The 17,040-nt window shown below is 37.9% G+C and overlaps 1 protein-coding gene across 2 annotated transcripts in view; it reads left to right on the top strand.

Annotated features, from left to right (window-relative positions):
• The window catches only part of mkln1 (muskelin 1, intracellular mediator containing kelch motifs), a 29,501-nt gene extending 18,372 nt beyond the window's left edge, over positions 1-11,129 (top strand). For both annotated transcript variants that reach the window (XM_075471968.1, XM_075471967.1), the window contains exons 13-18: positions 3,898-4,045; positions 4,883-4,997; positions 5,340-5,479; positions 7,589-7,691; positions 8,076-8,130; positions 10,248-11,129. In XM_075471968.1, coding sequence (XP_075328083.1) covers positions 3,898-4,045; positions 4,883-4,997; positions 5,340-5,479; positions 7,589-7,691; positions 8,076-8,130; positions 10,248-10,369 — 683 coding nt within the window. In that variant the 3' untranslated portion in view covers positions 10,370-11,129. The remainder of the gene's footprint in view (positions 1-3,897; positions 4,046-4,882; positions 4,998-5,339; positions 5,480-7,588; positions 7,692-8,075; positions 8,131-10,247) is intronic.
• The last annotated feature ends 5,911 nt before the right edge of the window (positions 11,130-17,040 follow it).

Genomic DNA, 17,040 nt, shown 5'->3' with positions numbered 1-17,040 from the left:
TTAGTCTGCTCCGCTCGTTGGTTTACCCTGTCAGAATTAGAGGAGAGGAGGATCTGGACAAATTGGTAATGTGGTGATAAGAATATAAGTCATACAAATCGAAATGGATATAAAGCAGGCCTAAAAAAAAAAGAAAAATCTTTGCAGCATGAAAGCAGGAAGCCCAAACAGAACTGTTTCTCATTGTAAGTTTAGTTTATGTACCACTATGTTTATAGCCTAGCAAGCCAGACCCGTACAGCAAAAAGCTGTACAGGGGTCTAGTGACGCTGGATAGCAGTGTGGGCGGGATAAACGGCTGTCTGTCAAGTTTAACGCCACGCAATAGGATGGCGCAACAACCAATCAGAGCGATGAAGAAGTTTTATGTAGTCAACGCGACGGAATGTACATCGTGGTTTGTAGTCTATGACCTGAAAAGCTGATTACTCTTAAGCTATGAACTCTGTAAATATATAACTTTAGCAACATTTGAAACATTTTCAGGCGAGAAAGTAGTCATTTAGACCCCCAAGGTGTTGAAAATCTGACAAAATACCAGCTATTTACAATTTTGTTCCCACGAATTTGTCGCTACTAAAGCTAGCCGCAGTGAGCAACGCACTTCCGGTTTTGCCGTTCGGCCCGCCGTCTTCGGGACATCATGCTCGCAATTGACTGGGGATTGCTCTCAGATGTAAGTTTACTTTGTTTCCCTATAAATCTAAAGAGAGCTAGCTAATGGAAGGCAATATAGCTGTTATATAAGCCTGTTCGCCGGGCGCAGCCATTGTTCACCTCTCTCTGGGACTTTTTTTTTTTTTTTTAAACCTCTCTCTGGAACTACACATTGAAACGTCGCACCTCTGTCGTCACTAGGTAGCCCGGCCTCCGACCCCGCTCCTCACGATTTGATCGGCTCGATCAAGTTTTGATTTGGAACGTTGCAAAACGACCGCAAGTGACTAGACTAGCCCCGGAGCAAATTCCATTTGCGGCCGCTAGGGCGTCTAGATTTCTAGGCTACTATGTTTATATTTGTTTGTCAGTATTCAAAGGCACAAATGGTCTATCTGTAGTTGACATTTGAAGCTACTTTTTCATATTGGGGAAAAACAAAGTGTTCTCTCCTGGTATTTGTGAAGTAGAAGTTGGATGAGTCATCAGTTTGGCTCCTTAATTGCTGAATCAGGATGTATTATTATAGTATGTTTACCTATTTGAATTGATGAAATATGTGGCTGATGGCTGCATTGCCTTCCTGTTTTGCACCAGAAGAAAACAAATCACAGTGACGTGATTCATGATGTGAAATAAAGTCTTAAATAGCAGGAAACCAAGTATAATTGTATTTAGTTCATTTCTATGATAAACCAAGGCAGCAACTCCACATTGGCTTCTTATTGCAAGAAAAATTAAACACGCCTGCCTATTGAAAGGTTGATGGTTAGATTCAGTCAACAGTGTCCTTGGGCAAGACACTAGGGGTGTGTATTGGCAAGAATCTGGCGACACGATGCGTATCACGATACAGGGGCAACGATACGATGTATTGCGATACTGTAGGAACAACGATATATTGAGTTTCTATGAAAGAATTGAATTGTAAGAAAACTGTAGCACATAGCACACACAATGCTGTTACATGCTTAACATCAGCTTGCTGAAGAAACACAAGCATTTGCAGGATTGAAGAAAAAAATATGTAAACAATGTTATATTTTAAGATATCTGCTTAGAGGTTCACAACCAGTGAGAGGAGTTTTTGATTTCAAAGTAGTGATTATCAAAAGAAAATGTGGTCTCTATACCTTCAAATGTCATAACACTTTTTCTGGCTGTTACCACATAGAAATTAGCATATACTCTCTATATAATCAAATATGAAAGTGCTTGTAGGGTTCTTTAAAATATGAACCAAAAATGTAAACCGTTATTGACAGTTAAAGACAAATAAAAGACAGTACTGACTGTTATCTTGGTTGCGCGAGTTGAGGTCGCTGGTAGTTTCGAAAAGTTAACATCTTGAGCAGGATCCACTCGTTTCACGTTAGCCTGTAATGCTACATTGTCGCGGTGTCTCGCCACACGTGCTCGCAAATGTGTAGTATTGCCCGAGTACTTGACTCTGGCGTTGCAGAGTTTGCAGGCCGCATGGCTCTTGTCGTAGTCGTAAGTCCCTTCCTTTGTTTTGAAACCAAAATATGCCCAAACATCAGCTTTAAAAGCTGCTGGAGCTGGCTGGAGCCTCTCGTCCTCAGCCATCGCCGGTGAACTGTTATATGTTTTTGTGAGAACTGATCTCGCGGGCAGTGTTGCCAAAAAAAAATCACAAGAAGTCGCTATTGGCTCTCTGAAAAGTCGCTAGATGTCGCTAGATTGCGTCATGACGTCATAAGTGACGTAACCACGCCTATAATATATATTTTCGCTCCTGCCTGAGCCGAAATCAGCCGGCCTGAAGCTGATTTCAGCTCTGAACTCTGTAAACTTTAGCAACATTTGAAACTTTTCAGGCCATAAAGTAGTCGTTTAGATCCCCAACGTGTTAAAAACCTGCCAAAATACCGGCTATTTACAATTTTGTTCCGACGAATTCGGCGCTACTAAAGCTAGCCGCAGTGAGCAACGTACTTACGGTTATTTTCACAAAATAAAATACCCATTGCCTTTTATCATAGGGAAAGCCATTACGATAAAAAGGTGCTTTTGTTTTGAAAACAGGAAGTGAACATACCCTCGTTGTAGCTAGCTTGAAAGTGACGTTTTGACAGGAAATGACGGTATGCCGGGTTGCCGCCGTCCTGCAGTGCTTCTGTCTCGGCTTGAATGGTGTCGCGGGGCAACTGATTTGTCACTCACAAAACAAGTTAAATTGTCGCTAGATTCAGCCAGATTGAGCCCGAAAGTCGCTAAGTCGCTAGATTATTTTTTTTGTCGCCAGAGATGGCCAAAAGTCGCTAAATCTAGCGACAATGTCGCTAAATTGGCAACACTGCTCGCGGGATTTCATTGTTCCTTTGGTGCGGAGGACATAATGACTGCTGCCAACTAGCGGCCGGAGGTTTAACTGCAACACAAAAATGAACAAACACCGTGAATATTTGCATGTTAATTGTTAATAAAAAAATCGATACAGTGCCGTTGAATACGGTATCGTCAAATAAAATATTGCAATATTTAAGTGTATCGATATTTTCTTACACCCCTACAAGACACTTGAACCCCACATTGCCCCTGATGTGCTCACCAGCGTGTGATCATGTGTATGATAGAGAAAAAGCACTGCATAGCCTGTTGGAATGTATAGACCAAGAAGTTGTGTATGAATGTGTGTATGTGAATGGATGAATGTATCCTTGTAGTGTAAAAGTGTTCTGCGTAGTCTAGGAGAGCTCTATATAAATGTTGTCCATTTACTTGCACGCAGTACAAAGGGATTTAGCTTCCTTAATGAAGCAGTCTCTGTTGCTTCTAGAAATCTCCTTTTCCTTTTACCTTTTTGCTTTTCTGTAGTTTTTTTTATTTTTCTAATCTCTTTTCTTTTCTCTTCACACTAAGTTGTATTTGCATGCTGTTCAGTCCCTTTCTATTTGTCAGGCCTCGTTGCTATGGTGGTTTGTTGCTATGTTATCAAGTAGGCTCCTCTGGTAGCCTCTAACACTACTGCTCCCTGCTTTACTTTTTCTTTAATTTGTTGAAAATGGAAGTGTTACTGATGGAAATAGTCAAGTTCATGCCGGAGTTCGTGTACCGTTTTTCTGTATGTTGATATCTCTTTAAATGTTAATTAGAATGGGTGATTGGCGCAATTAAAATAGCATCATTTCCGTTTCAAATCAGACATGCTTGAAAAGTAAATATTTTTTTCAGTGAGCGGACCTTCGGGGTTATTAATTGTTACTTTTGTGGGTGCAGTTCCAATGACGGGCTTTACCCAGAGAGCCACCATTGACCCCGAGCTCAATGAGATCCACGTCCTCTCAGGCCTGAGCAAAGACAAGGATAAACGTGAGGAGAACGTGCGCAACTCTTTCTGGATCTATGACATCGCCCGCAATAACTGGTAAGACTGAAAAATAAACACGTGCTCTGTCCTTTTGAGGTGTTTCTGTGACCTTAACCACAACAACACTCACAGGAAGTTGTTTTCTACACGCCAGCTTTCTGTAGCAAAGATCTTCACCGCGATATCTAAGCGCATCCGAGCGACACTCGCACCGATTACACTGAACATGTTTCTACAAATGTCAGCACTGCAAAGAACCACTAGACAAAGCGTTCTGTGAGCTCTCCATGTGCAGCTGGTAATCCCTGATTTTCCCCCCCCACACACACACACAGCAGGAAACTGCTTGTTCACAATTTGTGTTTACATGCGGGCGTGCGTGCGCACGTGTGCATGTGTTATGTTTTGGTGGCGTGTGTTTTTTTTTTTTTTTTTTTTTTTTTTTTAAAGAACGTGCCGCTCTGCTGCAGTCCTCGCTGTTCCAACACATCGATTTCAGTAAACTGTTCCGTGTACTCTGTGTCCAGGGAAACTGATTGCTGAGACTCTTATGTAAACATGTTCTTTGTGAGGATCAAGTTGACTTTTAGTCCTTGGAGTGGGATCATTTTGTTACTTTGACATTCTTTCAGATTTGGACTACGGTTAGAATTGGGTTTGGCTTTTGCCTTTGGCCGTACGGGTAAAGAGTTATCTCATGAATTATATTAGTCATTATCCTATTTAAGATTGAGGTACAAATTTTGTGTAAGTGTGTGTTTGCACAACCACGAATGAATTTGCGTTTTTTTCTTGATGGCTTCAGGAATTATTGAGTTTATCCGTAACTGATGTAAATTGTACTTCCTCCGCCGTCTCTTTTTCTTTGTTTCTGTGTCTGTGAAATTGCCCCAGGTCATGTGTTTATAAGAACGATCAGGCCGTGAAGGAAAACCCAAGCAAGACTCTGCAGGAGGAGGAGCCATGTCCACGCTTTGCACACCAGCTGGTCTATGATGAAATGCACAAAGTAAGACACTTAGTTCTCACAGTTTTCCATGTCAAAAATAGTTTTACTTAAAAAAACACACACACTTTGGGGGGGTTAGATTTCTTTTTCCTGCTGTCAAGTTGAAAAATCTTGAAATTTGTTAATTTAAGCTCCTGACTCTGCGGGCTTCTAGTCAACACAATATTAGAAGTACCTCCATGGGTAAATATCCTCAGACAGTTGTAAATGTCCATTTCTGAGAAATTGAGATCCTCAGCTATGGTTGGCACAAATTCAAGTTTTCCTTTTTCTTTTTCTTTCTTTCTTTTTAACCAAAACGTAGAATCTGTAATGTATTTATTACGCCTTATATGTTTCCAGGTTCACTACCTGTTTGGTGGAAACCCTGGGAAGTCGTGCTCTCCGAAGATGCGCTTGGATGACTTCTGGTCTCTTAAACTGTGTCGGCCCTCTAAGGAGTACTTGCTCCGCCACTGCAGATACCTCATTAGAAAATATAGGTCTGTAACTTCTTTAATTCATGCAGCCACTGCCCTCACTATGTCATCGCTGGAGGCACTGGCTGTATTCTATGCATTTTAGGTATATTATTAGGCATATTATATATGTATATATATCTATTAGGGCTGTCAAAAATGAACACGTTAACGTGAGATGATTAATTTGAATGAGTTTATTTAAAGCATGCAATACCATAAATCATTGCCATTTCATGAACAACAACAACAAGATGGTTACATCGGATTTAGCAGGAGTGCTATTTTCCATCTGTAGTCCTTAAAGGGGGATGGGGTACAATTATTATCTTTTTTTTCTCCTTACTTTATTTTAAAAAACAACCTAATTACCAGTGGGTCTATTTTAATCATTTTAATTTGTTCATTTCCGAACTATATATTTTGATTCATATTTTTATTTAAAAAAAATCTTTAAGAAGCCTTTTTTTTTTTCTTTTTTTTTTTGTTTTTAAATTATCAGTGGGAACACGTCTGTTTTAATAGTAGGTGTATTTTAATTTGTTTGGTGAAATTTTTGATGTTTATGCAGGACTTTATGTGTTGTGGGAGTTCATTTCATTCTTTTATAGCTACATATGAGAAGCAGTTTTGTGCAAAAGCACTTTTTCTTTTTGGGATGGTGCAATTTCCCTAAAGAACTGTTCTGGTTGTTCTTACTGTACGTTCTTGAGTGGGGGTGATGCAGCTCCGTGTTGTATTTTGAATATGAGGGTCAGGTTTGATAGCTTTGATAGATGGCTAATGTCTAGTAGCTCGTACTGTTTTAGGAGGGGACAGATGTGATATGATTTGGGCTTCTTTGCCAGTATTTTTATTGCTGGCTTGTAAACTGATTTTAGGGGTTTAATAGTTGTTATGCTAATTTCAGGAATTAACCGCAATAAAAAAAACAATGCATTAACGCATTTCCGCCCTATTTTACCCACAATTCAGTCCCTACCGCCTTCAGTCGTTGTCGCATAAACAGCATGGCTAACGCGAGCTACATGAAGGAGTCCAAAGAACCCATTGGCCCTCTGGATGGACAGTTTGAGTATTAAAAAAAGCAAAGACGTGGTTTGCTCACACTGCAGGAAGGACTTTTCCTTTCACCAAAGCACCTCAAAGCCTTAAGTATCATCTTAACGCCAGGCATTCATTTGTTGGGGCTTCAACTTCAGGTGTTCCGCCTGGCATGCGTCAGACCACCCTTACCGAACATTAAGGGCATTAAGTAAGACAACATTTGAGAAGCTGACCGACACAATGTATAGCCCAGGACTGTAGACCGATTTAATATTGTCGAGGACACGAGCATCGCAGAAGTTTTGATAGTGGCAACTTTCGACGCATTCTACAGGCCACCGTCGAGCGGCACGGTGCTTACAAAAAGCATCAAACTCTATGACGCTAAAACCACATCGCTAAAAACTGGGAACGTAACCGAAAACAGAAGAGCGTCATTTTGCAGAGGTGCGTGTTCAAAAAAAGTTCCATTCACCTATCCTCAAAGAAAAAGAGCAATGAATAAGTTGCCAAAATTGTTCAGAATTAAATTTATCTTTTGAATTTTGCATTCATAAATTTTTTTTTTTTTTATGAATGACAAATCCTTTTTTTTAATCAAAAAATAAATGTTATATGCACTTCTTGTCATTTATCTTTCTGTTCTAACAACAATGCACAGAAAATGTGAATTTTTCAGTCATGTAAAAATGGGATTAATCAAAATTAATTTACAGCAACCCTGTGATTAATTAGATAAAAAATTTTAATCGTTTGACAGCCCTATTTTTATATGTTTTTAAATATATATATATATAAAGAGAGAGAGATAGTTATTCTAGACATGATGCAGTTCAGTAAAACCATTTGGGTTTTCACATTGAGTATTAATTTTGTTTCCCTTTTTTTTTTTTTTTTTTATTTGTTATTTCAATTTAGCGCCTTATTCAAAACTAATGCCAAAATAATGGTTGCTTCCTCTGGAACTGTAGTCGTGTAATTACCTTGCTTCGGTTTCCCTCTAGTGGTTAGTAGTTGTAACAACAATCTTATTTTCCTATGTATTTTTTATTTTTTTTTACCAGTATTTGATTTCTGGTTTGTCAGGTTTGAGGAGAAAGCTCAGTCAGAACCGCTGAGTGCACTGAAGTACCTGCAGAACGACCTGTCCCTCACTGTGGACCACACAGATCCTGATGAGACCAAAGAGGTACCGGACTCCTCTTACACTTAAGATTAAGATTTATTGGTCATGCATACACACAAAATTTGTCCTCCGCTTTTAACCCATCCAGTTACATACGGTTACATTTGTAACATTCCATGATTGATTTGCTTGAAGCGGTGGCAGTAAATGAAATTCAGACTGTTGGGAATGTTGAAAAAGTTTTGGTATGTGAGTAATATATCAGTGCCTTTACGTTAGACCTGCAGCTGTAATTTTTATTCCCAATCTGTCCGGACATATGTGTGATGAGGATAGTGTTCTGCATTCAGATGAGTGCTGGAGCTACTCCAGTAGGAACTTCATCTGCCTGTTTTGTTTAGCGCTGTTGAATGTTGAAGTGATACAGATGTTTGTGCTGCGTCTCAGTTTCAGCTCCTGCCATCGGCACTCTTTAAGTCTAGCTCTGACTTCATCCCTCTGGGTAAGAACCTGATCACCGTTTCTAAAAACAATACAACTACTGTGTTTTAGGTTGTAGAAAAATGTTTTGGTTAAATTAAGTGTGTCGATAAGTTGCTTTGTAGAATACTTGTTTAGTTTTTAAATCTTTGTAACATTTTTCAGAGCGTTTCCCTCAGTTTGGAGGTTAAATTCAAAATTTTTAGCCACTAAGATTAAATTATTTTATAGTTTAAGTTGAGTTGAACTGTTGAAATGCACAAAGTATCAACTCTCATTTTTGATAAATACTCAATTCCCTTTTTTTTTTGTTTTCTGAGACTCCTATGTGAACAGAACACAGACAACGTGTCGAACATGAAGGCAACTTCAGCTAAAATTTACAGTTTACAAGTTCATATGCGATTTATATATACATTTATAAGTAGCTTGTGAGCAATGAGGAGAACAACCAGAAGAAGAAGCATCTGTGAATTCCCACAGCAGCATTCGGACATAAACTCCTGGGGCTTTTTATTATTTTTTTTTTATTTTTTTTTATTTATTTTTATTTTTTTTAAAGGAGCTAAAAGATTATTTCAATACGGCTCAATACGGTTAATTTTGATTTTATGCAGTGCAAAATCGCAAGAGTCGTCTCAGGACACTCCCAAGATGCAGTTAAATTCAAGCCAATTACAATCCATTTATTGTAATAAAATCATATAAAATAATAAAATATAAGTTACAATTTAAAGCCAATTTTAAAATAAATAAAAAAATTGAAAAAAGGTTGCCTAGCTAAGGAAACCAGCTGATTTCACCAAAACTTCAATCTGATCCAATCTCCTGCCCTTAGCATGCATGAGGCGACGGTAGACAGAAAACCCCCTCAAATTTACAGGAAGAAACCTGGCAGAACCAGAAACGTTCAGCTCTGTAAGTTCTACCCTAAAGGATCCAGGTAGTGCCAAGTTAGGGTGCCATGGAAAGGACGCCCTGAAAGACCCAGTTTCCTGCAATTACATTTTATTTTATTTTATGGAGTTATGGCAGCTACTTAAAGTGTGTTTGTGGAGCCAGGTGTTGTAGGATCAATACATCGGTCTTTTCTGAGAAGAGTTAATCCAAAATAGAAGGAATATTATTCTCCACGGACTCCCCTTCACATGTGTCCACAAATTTATTTAATTTATCAAGCAGCTCTACGTGTTGACAGCTGAGTTTAGTCCTAATTATCTTTTTTTTTTTAAATTTAAAACATTTTTTAAACCTCGCTTTTGTGTTTTTTAGCATTTTGTGACAGAACCGTTCATTTGTGGCTCCTCTCCACCAATTCTTTTTTTTTTTTTAATGTTTGGTCTATGACAACAAGTAGGCAGAATGAAATGGTAATCACATATGTCGATTTAAAGATATGTAAATTAGGGCTGGGCGCGTTAACTTGTTAATTATTTAATGCCGATAAATATTTTATTGCGCATTAACGCAGGTTTTTTTGATGTAAAAGTCTGTTGAATGCATCACATTCACACAGTTACAGCAAACACCACGAAGCATGGAGTAATAAAATAAAAATAAACTAGCAGGTAACATCACCGTTACAGGTGCTCCTCGGTCTTTGTGTGAAGCTCACGGAGCTAACCGGCGCTACTTCCTGTTTTATTTGTTTCAACATAAAAGCACGTATTTCAAAATAAATAAAAAAAAAAAAAAAACTCCTGCATTTACAGCCAAGTTGAATTGTCTTCTCAGCGTAGTAGTTCCAGTCTAAAATATCACTTAAAGGCAAAACACACAACTGATAGCAGCAAGTCATTCAAGGAAACAGACAGTGGAGCGAGGCTTCTACATAAAAACTACAGAAAGATGCTGATGTTAAAAGTGTGTTTGCACAACAAATGTTATGGCACTTTCATTCATATGGCAGCACATTTAAAATAAAACTCAATGCTAAAAGCTATACACTACTTTTGAATTCATTTTTGGTTTTTGCGTACAAATGCGATTAATCGTGATTAATCAGGGAAATCATGTGATTAATTAGATTAAACATTTTAATCGTTGCCTCAGCCCTAATGTAAATACAATCCTTCTTTTTTTTTCTGCTTTTGATTTTTCTCCCTTTCTCCATACTTGGTGCTTTTTCCCTCTCCTCAGGTTTCTCCGACATAGACCAGACATATGCTCAGCGGACGCAGCTCTTTGACACACTGGTCAACTTCTTCCCGGACAGCATGACCCCACCTAAGGGCAATCTGGTAGACCTCATCACCCTCTAGCCCTTCAAACCTGAAACACTTCACCCCACTAGACTGGTTGAACACACACCTGCACACACAATGTGGGACTAGTTATTTTTGTAATCATAAATCCGACTGGTTGGATTACACTTTTCCCGCCTCTACCACACCAACCTGCTTGTGTCGCAGGCTGCGTCACCACGACAGTGAAGGTCCAGAAACCTAGAAAGCAACACTGCTAGAAGGAAATGAGTAAAATTGTGTCACAGCCTGAGGTGCATGTATGCAATATTCTTTTGGTTTCCTCTTGCTCATGACGATTTGTCGGAACCCCTCTAAACTCTGCCAAAAAAAAAAAAAAATGGCTTGCTTTTGATCTTAACTCGATTTTTCTTCTGCGAAAAGTCTAAGCCAAAAAAAAAGAGGATGTTGCACATTTGCTTTTTGTTTTTTCATTGACACTTTTAGGGTGCTGGTTTTTTTTTTTTTGGTTTTTTTTTGCGCAAAAAAACTTCCACAAAGTCAACGATGGGTATCCATCCATGTGTCTTTTAGGCCAAGACAGTTGACGAGTTGACCAACGTTTGAAAGCCAGTTGTTGAAAATCCAGTTCAAAATAGCTTACTTGAAGATGGCAGTTTCTGTAGCTCCTCTGTTCTTTTGGTTTTTTTTTTTTTTCTTCTTTTTTTTTCTTCAGCATCCCTACCGCAAAACTCTTGGACACGTCTGGCTTCTTGTCAGCTGCTGTTTTGATGGTTTGGTTGGCTTGCTCCTGTAACACATGCCCCTAATAGTGACTGTGACAAAAACACAGCTATCACTTTTGTAGTGTTTGAGTGCTATGAGATAAAGTTTAATATATATATATATATCTCTAAAGATGCATTTCTGATTTTGGTTATTATCCCTATTGGACTGGCTAACACAAGGTGAAATTGAATTGTTCTCCTCTGTAATTATTGGACTGTACTTCATTCAAAGTGGATAAATTGTGTACAGATTATGTATATATACATATAGGAAGTTTCCTGGACAGAACACATTCTGTGCTGGAACATGACTTTTCCTGTCCTGATTAATCAAAACTGGTTCAACATCATTACTGATGGGGGGAAAAAAACATTTAAAGTAGTTTGTGGGGGTGTGTAATGGACTGCTGGCATCGGTTATCCAGTTTAATATTTACTAGAGAGAGAAAAAAAAGTCTTTATGCTGGGTTTTCGGCAAGGCACTTCCTCAGTTTGTTTGATTTATTCTGGTTCTCTTATTTCTCCATAAAATCCGCCTGAGTACGTCTGTGAATTAGACAGTTAAGTTCAGGAGATGCAGCCTGAAATGTTCTTTTTCTCCAAATGAATCATTTGCAAATGAGGAACGCGCAGTCTTTCAGCGTAGTGTCTCAACTGCCGACAAAATACCTTTTAATCTTAAAAAACAATACAGCTTCATTCAGATACAATTTCTTTTTTTCATTTTTCTGTTTTCAATTTTTAGAAAAACTGGACCACAACAGAAATTTCTATCTTGCTTATCTAATTTGTTGGTATTTTGAGTTTTCTGTTCATTGTTTGGTCCATAACATGACTTCCAATACCCATTCCTACCCTAAAAAAAAAATCAGAGGGAAAGAAAATTGAAGTTATTCAATACTTACAGCGACAAGTTCATTGTACATCTGCATTTGACAACTACTTTATTTTCTATTGATCCTCTCTGAATTTCCCCTGCACTGGTGTGGATGTAAATTTTTACACAAATATGAAATTATGACAAAAATTACACTTGCTTGTCTCATTGTGTATCTATCAATGTTATTTACAAATTTTAATATAAAAAAAAAATGCTTGTTCAAAGATCATCAGCGAAGTCATTACAAAGACTTTTAAGTCCATTTCACAGAAGCAGCTTACGATTTTTACCCTAAATTTTTGTTGCACAAACAACAAAGCATTCATATATCATAAATATACATATATCTCATTCTCTACATTAACAGATTATATTGCTATATTTGCTTTTCCCTGGAGAATCACTACACAGAAATCAGATGTTGAAAGGTTTTTCTTTGGTCATCATATTTGGTTTAGTGGGTCATTCTTATTTAGTTTTTCTTGTACTGATGCCATGTAACTTAAATTTTATCCCAATGGAACCGTTCGAAACTACTGATTTTGTAGTTCAGCTGGAGGCCACCCACATGCGTCTAAATCCGAATCTAAAACCCTACTGAAATAATGGAGAGAAAAAAAGTTTCCTTAGTCTGGAGGAGGTTAAATGGTTGGACGCAACTGAAGGTGAATAGAGACTGGAAAGAAAAGAAACTATGAAGGCTCTTGCTCAGAGGCAATGGCAATTTGGCTATGGGCCCGTGTCCCTGCTCGCCTCTCGTTTGTGAACTTTAAGCCAACATGTTTATCTCTGTGGTTCATCAACTCGTGTTGAGACGTTTGGGATTCAAGTCCACTGGTGCGTGTTGCTCTCTTAAATTCCCACTTTGTTCTTTGTGGATATTGTCTTTTTATTGATTTTTCAGTCAGGAGCAAACCGATGACCTTGCATAGTTGTAGTGATCACTTGCATCCTTGACTAACAGCTGTGACCCATCGGAACATTACAGGACTTATCAGCCCTGGCATGACTGCTTTGACTATTGTCCCGAATTTGTATAGTCTGTATGTTTTGTACAAAATCGGTAAACAATCTCTAACTAAGACCTCGAAGAACCTCGGCACACAAATGATCATTAAGTCAGTTTAACAGAACGGCAGAGTTGGCTCATAATTTGGCTTGTTAGTTGCATTAAAAACTCTGTCCTTTGAGCCCAATATTGTTTTCTTAAAATCAGCTAATTGCAACTCAAAGAAAAGACTAGGCTTTTTCAGGCTCTCTTTAGTTCCATTTTATACACATTACCATTACTGTTGGTGCGCATATTTAAAAAGGTCAAAAGGGCCATAGTGAAGGTAAACGCTAAAAGTTGTGACTACACCTACGTGTAAACTTCAAGCAAGGTTATGATCTTTAGTCCCGTTTCCTCAAAAACATCAGGAACCGTTAACGGACATTATTATCACTTTTTCATCAGTTCAATCAGATTTATAGAAATGTCTGAAAAGAATAGGCAACGTGATCAGCTGGTGTTGCGAAAACCAATTATTCTTAAGTACATTATTCTTTCAGATAGCTTGGATATAACTTTACTCTTTTGCCCAATGTGTTATTGTAGATTTGTGAATATTTAAAAAAAAAACAACGCACTTCTGCTGCCCGCTCTGCTTATGAGAACGACCGAAATGGACGCCGCAGAACAGGAGATGCACTAAGGCAGGGGGGGGACCAGAGAAGGGGGGACTCGATGAACTGAGCCAGCAGTTTATGAGCACTGAGATGCATTCACACTGCTGCACTAGAAAAGGATAACAGAAAAAGGTATGAACACAGCCTTTATAAGACACCGAGTTAACACTGAGTGGAAGTGAAACAGATGTGCGCACTAGTAATGAGCCTTCCAGTTAATGATGTTGCCACGTAGTGTTAATGTGTCGCTAAATGCTAACATCTCCAAAATTGTTGGGATTGGTTTCCTAAGTTTGATGTGGTTCAAAACCCCGACAGTTTGAATTTCTTTTTTTTTTTTTTTTTTTTAGAACGGGCATCGGAGCTCTACTGTTCCAAGGTGAAAATGGTCACCTATAGCTTTTACTGATATTTTTATTTAACTTTTTATTTTTTCCACTCATGTCCTCTAGCATTTTGAGCATTTTGAAATGGTTCTGGATCACTTTATGATGAGACGTATTCTGGATCTCGAAGTACCATGAAGAGAAACGAAACAAATTAGCTTCCAGTTGTATAAGTAAAAAGATAAATAAGTAAATGCTTGCATAAACAAACGGCAACCTGTGTTCGTCACTGCATGTCCCTTCTCAGAAGTTCCAGAGGGATCACAAATTAGTCCCCCCCTATTCCGAGACTGTTTTGAGGTAAAACAGTCTTCTGGGTGCCCCTCCTCTCCCAGTTTACTGATGTAGAAAGACTACTTTAGACTAACGGTAGGTACTTGACTTCAGTGCGAATGGCATGGAATGCATGTATTCACATCATAATCGCATCAAAGATCAAGTTCTGTTTTTACAGAAAAACAAATCCCAGTTGATCGTAAGCAACCGCGGGTTATTTAAGTTTAGCAGGAAAGGACAAATCTCTTTTCCTTGTTTTGTAAAAAAAAAAATATATATATATATATATATATATATATATATCAATGTGGAAAGTAACAATGACAGATCTATAAATTAGATGAAACATTTTGGTCCTTTTTCTGTTAAGTAAAACAATAACATGTCGTTTCCACCGTGCACCTTTTTCACTTATGATTGGGCAGTGGTATCACAATTTGGTAAATGGACAACAGAAATACTTCAGGAATTCTTAACCACCTTTAACCACTGACGCAAAATAGAACTGAAAATGAACTGAGCGAAGACCGCCTTGATTCTAAGACAAAGAATGTGCCGTTTCTAATCTTGACATTTCTTCAGATGATCAGCTACTGTTGTTTTTCACTTTTTTTGTACATTTAAAATTTTTTCATTTTCTTTTTTCCTCAGTGTGTTGGCTAAACCAGACTTGTTTTTCTTGGTTGAAGTTAGCTGTGAGGATTGAAGCCAGAATAATATGTATGCTATATACAGTAAGAAGCTTCTGCCAGCAGGTTGCTTTTGAGGATTGGGTAGCTCGGCTCTTTTCAGAGGGAACTGAATCCACCTATCAGCATCTGATATAATCCCTACCGTCACATTGGACTCTACTGGTTGCCTGGCAACATTACACTAGTTGCAGAATAGCAATTTGCCAATCTTGAGCTCACACCCCTCTGTCCATTATTTTTCCATTTCAAAGCTTTGGTCACACAGTGTTATTAAGACAGCCTTTGGGTAGAGATGGACCACTATTGCCATTGTCAACCACCATCTAACACTCAAAGTTGTGCATACATATGTAGCAGACAGAAGATTGGCAACATCCAAAAACATCATTTTCCATCATTTCAACCTGTTTCTACCTTCACAAAATATGTCAGGATTTGTAGCAAATGGATTCAAGTGTGCAGAAGAAGAAAAACGAAACTCGATGCGTGTGGAATCCATATCCAATGAGTTCAGCCAAGATGGCTCACTTTCTCTTCCAACTATTTATCTTGTATTTAAATGAACAATTAGCAGATTTACCTTGTGATAAAGAACGTTCCAATAAGTGCACTATTCTATGAAATTTTAAATTCCTTTTTTTTTTTTTTTTTTAGAATGTTGTTTACTGTGATTGTGGCTGTTCTTTTGCAACACCCATCATCACTTTAGATGATTTTTGCATCATTTCCACAACGAGTATTACTAATGTTTAAGCATGAGCAAGGAGCAAGTAAAGTGCCCTACTACTTACAGACGATTGATTCCCTAAAGTCACTTCTACAGGAAAGTGAAACCTGTTAAGTATATTCTGGTATGTGGTCATTTTGAAGTGTTTTGATGGAGCTTTAATGGCAGCATGTATCTGCTGATGTTTTTTTTTCCCCTTATTGCTCTGATACTGACGAAATAATGAATTATTTAAAAATCACTAGAGCAAAGCAAAATAGCAGGGGGAAAAAGAAAAGAAAAAAGACTCAACAAGGAGTGATTATTTATGTTAATCTGTTCATGTTTAAGACCACATTTGCCAGAGTTTTTGCTTTTTGCCTGAAGAAATGCTGTGTTTCACAAGATTTAATTCCAAGCACCTTTTTGTTTGAAAAAAAAAAAGACACAATGCCAAATACTGTTTTTGTTTTTAGGGTAAATATTCTCCGTTTTTTTTCTCTTTTTTTTTCTGTTTTTTTTTTTATCTCAACCTTGTTTCAAACCCTGAGTTGGTCTCAGGAGTTTCAAGGCTGGTACTCTCAGATCAGTTAGCACTACTCTGGATACAGTGAATGTTTAGAAAGCCTTGTAGTATTGCATTGTATTTAATGTATATAATGAATAAAGATTGTATTTTGTTCAAGATTGCTTAAGTGCCGTCTTTTCTTTTGCCTCCTGGTGGCCATGTAGAGACGCTAATGAAGGAATCTGCGGAGGTTTTGTGGAAAAAAAAAAATGCTTCCTTTATTTGGAAACCCGAACAGATACAAGAACACGACGGCCTTCGCCGCCAACGATTTACAGCTTCCAGTGTGTCAGACCCCTGTTGTTTGTCTTCAGCAGCAAACAAACCATAAATACATGAAATACTAATAACATACTTTGGTGAAAATGGCACAACTATAATAGAAGTGATACTTTAGACAGACACGTGAAATTAAAACACAAAAAACAAACAAAATCATCATCAATCATCATCAATCATAGATTGGACTGGAGTGCCAAAGGTAATGAATTCACTTTTTATATTGGCAGAAGTGAAAGAAAGTGTATATTAAGTCCTTTACTGATTTCTTTTAATGGAAGGAAATTGACTGAACAAAGCACAAATAATAATAATAGAAAAAATAAAATAGAAGTGTTGTGTTGCTGCCATTAATGTTTCTGCGCACAACATCTCAGAAAAGCAGATAACTTGACCTCTCAACATCAGCAATGGTTAGAAAACAACATTGATCTATTTACAGGTTGGCCATGTCAAAAAAACAAAAAACACTTCAATCCAGTGGGTTTCTTGTTTTTTTTTTTGTT

The sequence above is a fragment of the Odontesthes bonariensis genome, chromosome 8 (assembly GCF_027942865.1).
Source record: "Odontesthes bonariensis isolate fOdoBon6 chromosome 8, fOdoBon6.hap1, whole genome shotgun sequence".
Classification (NCBI taxonomy): Eukaryota; Metazoa; Chordata; class Actinopteri; order Atheriniformes; family Atherinopsidae; genus Odontesthes; species Odontesthes bonariensis.
The sequence above is the reverse complement of the archived record's forward strand: the minus strand, read 5'-3'. Positions and strand labels throughout refer to the sequence as shown.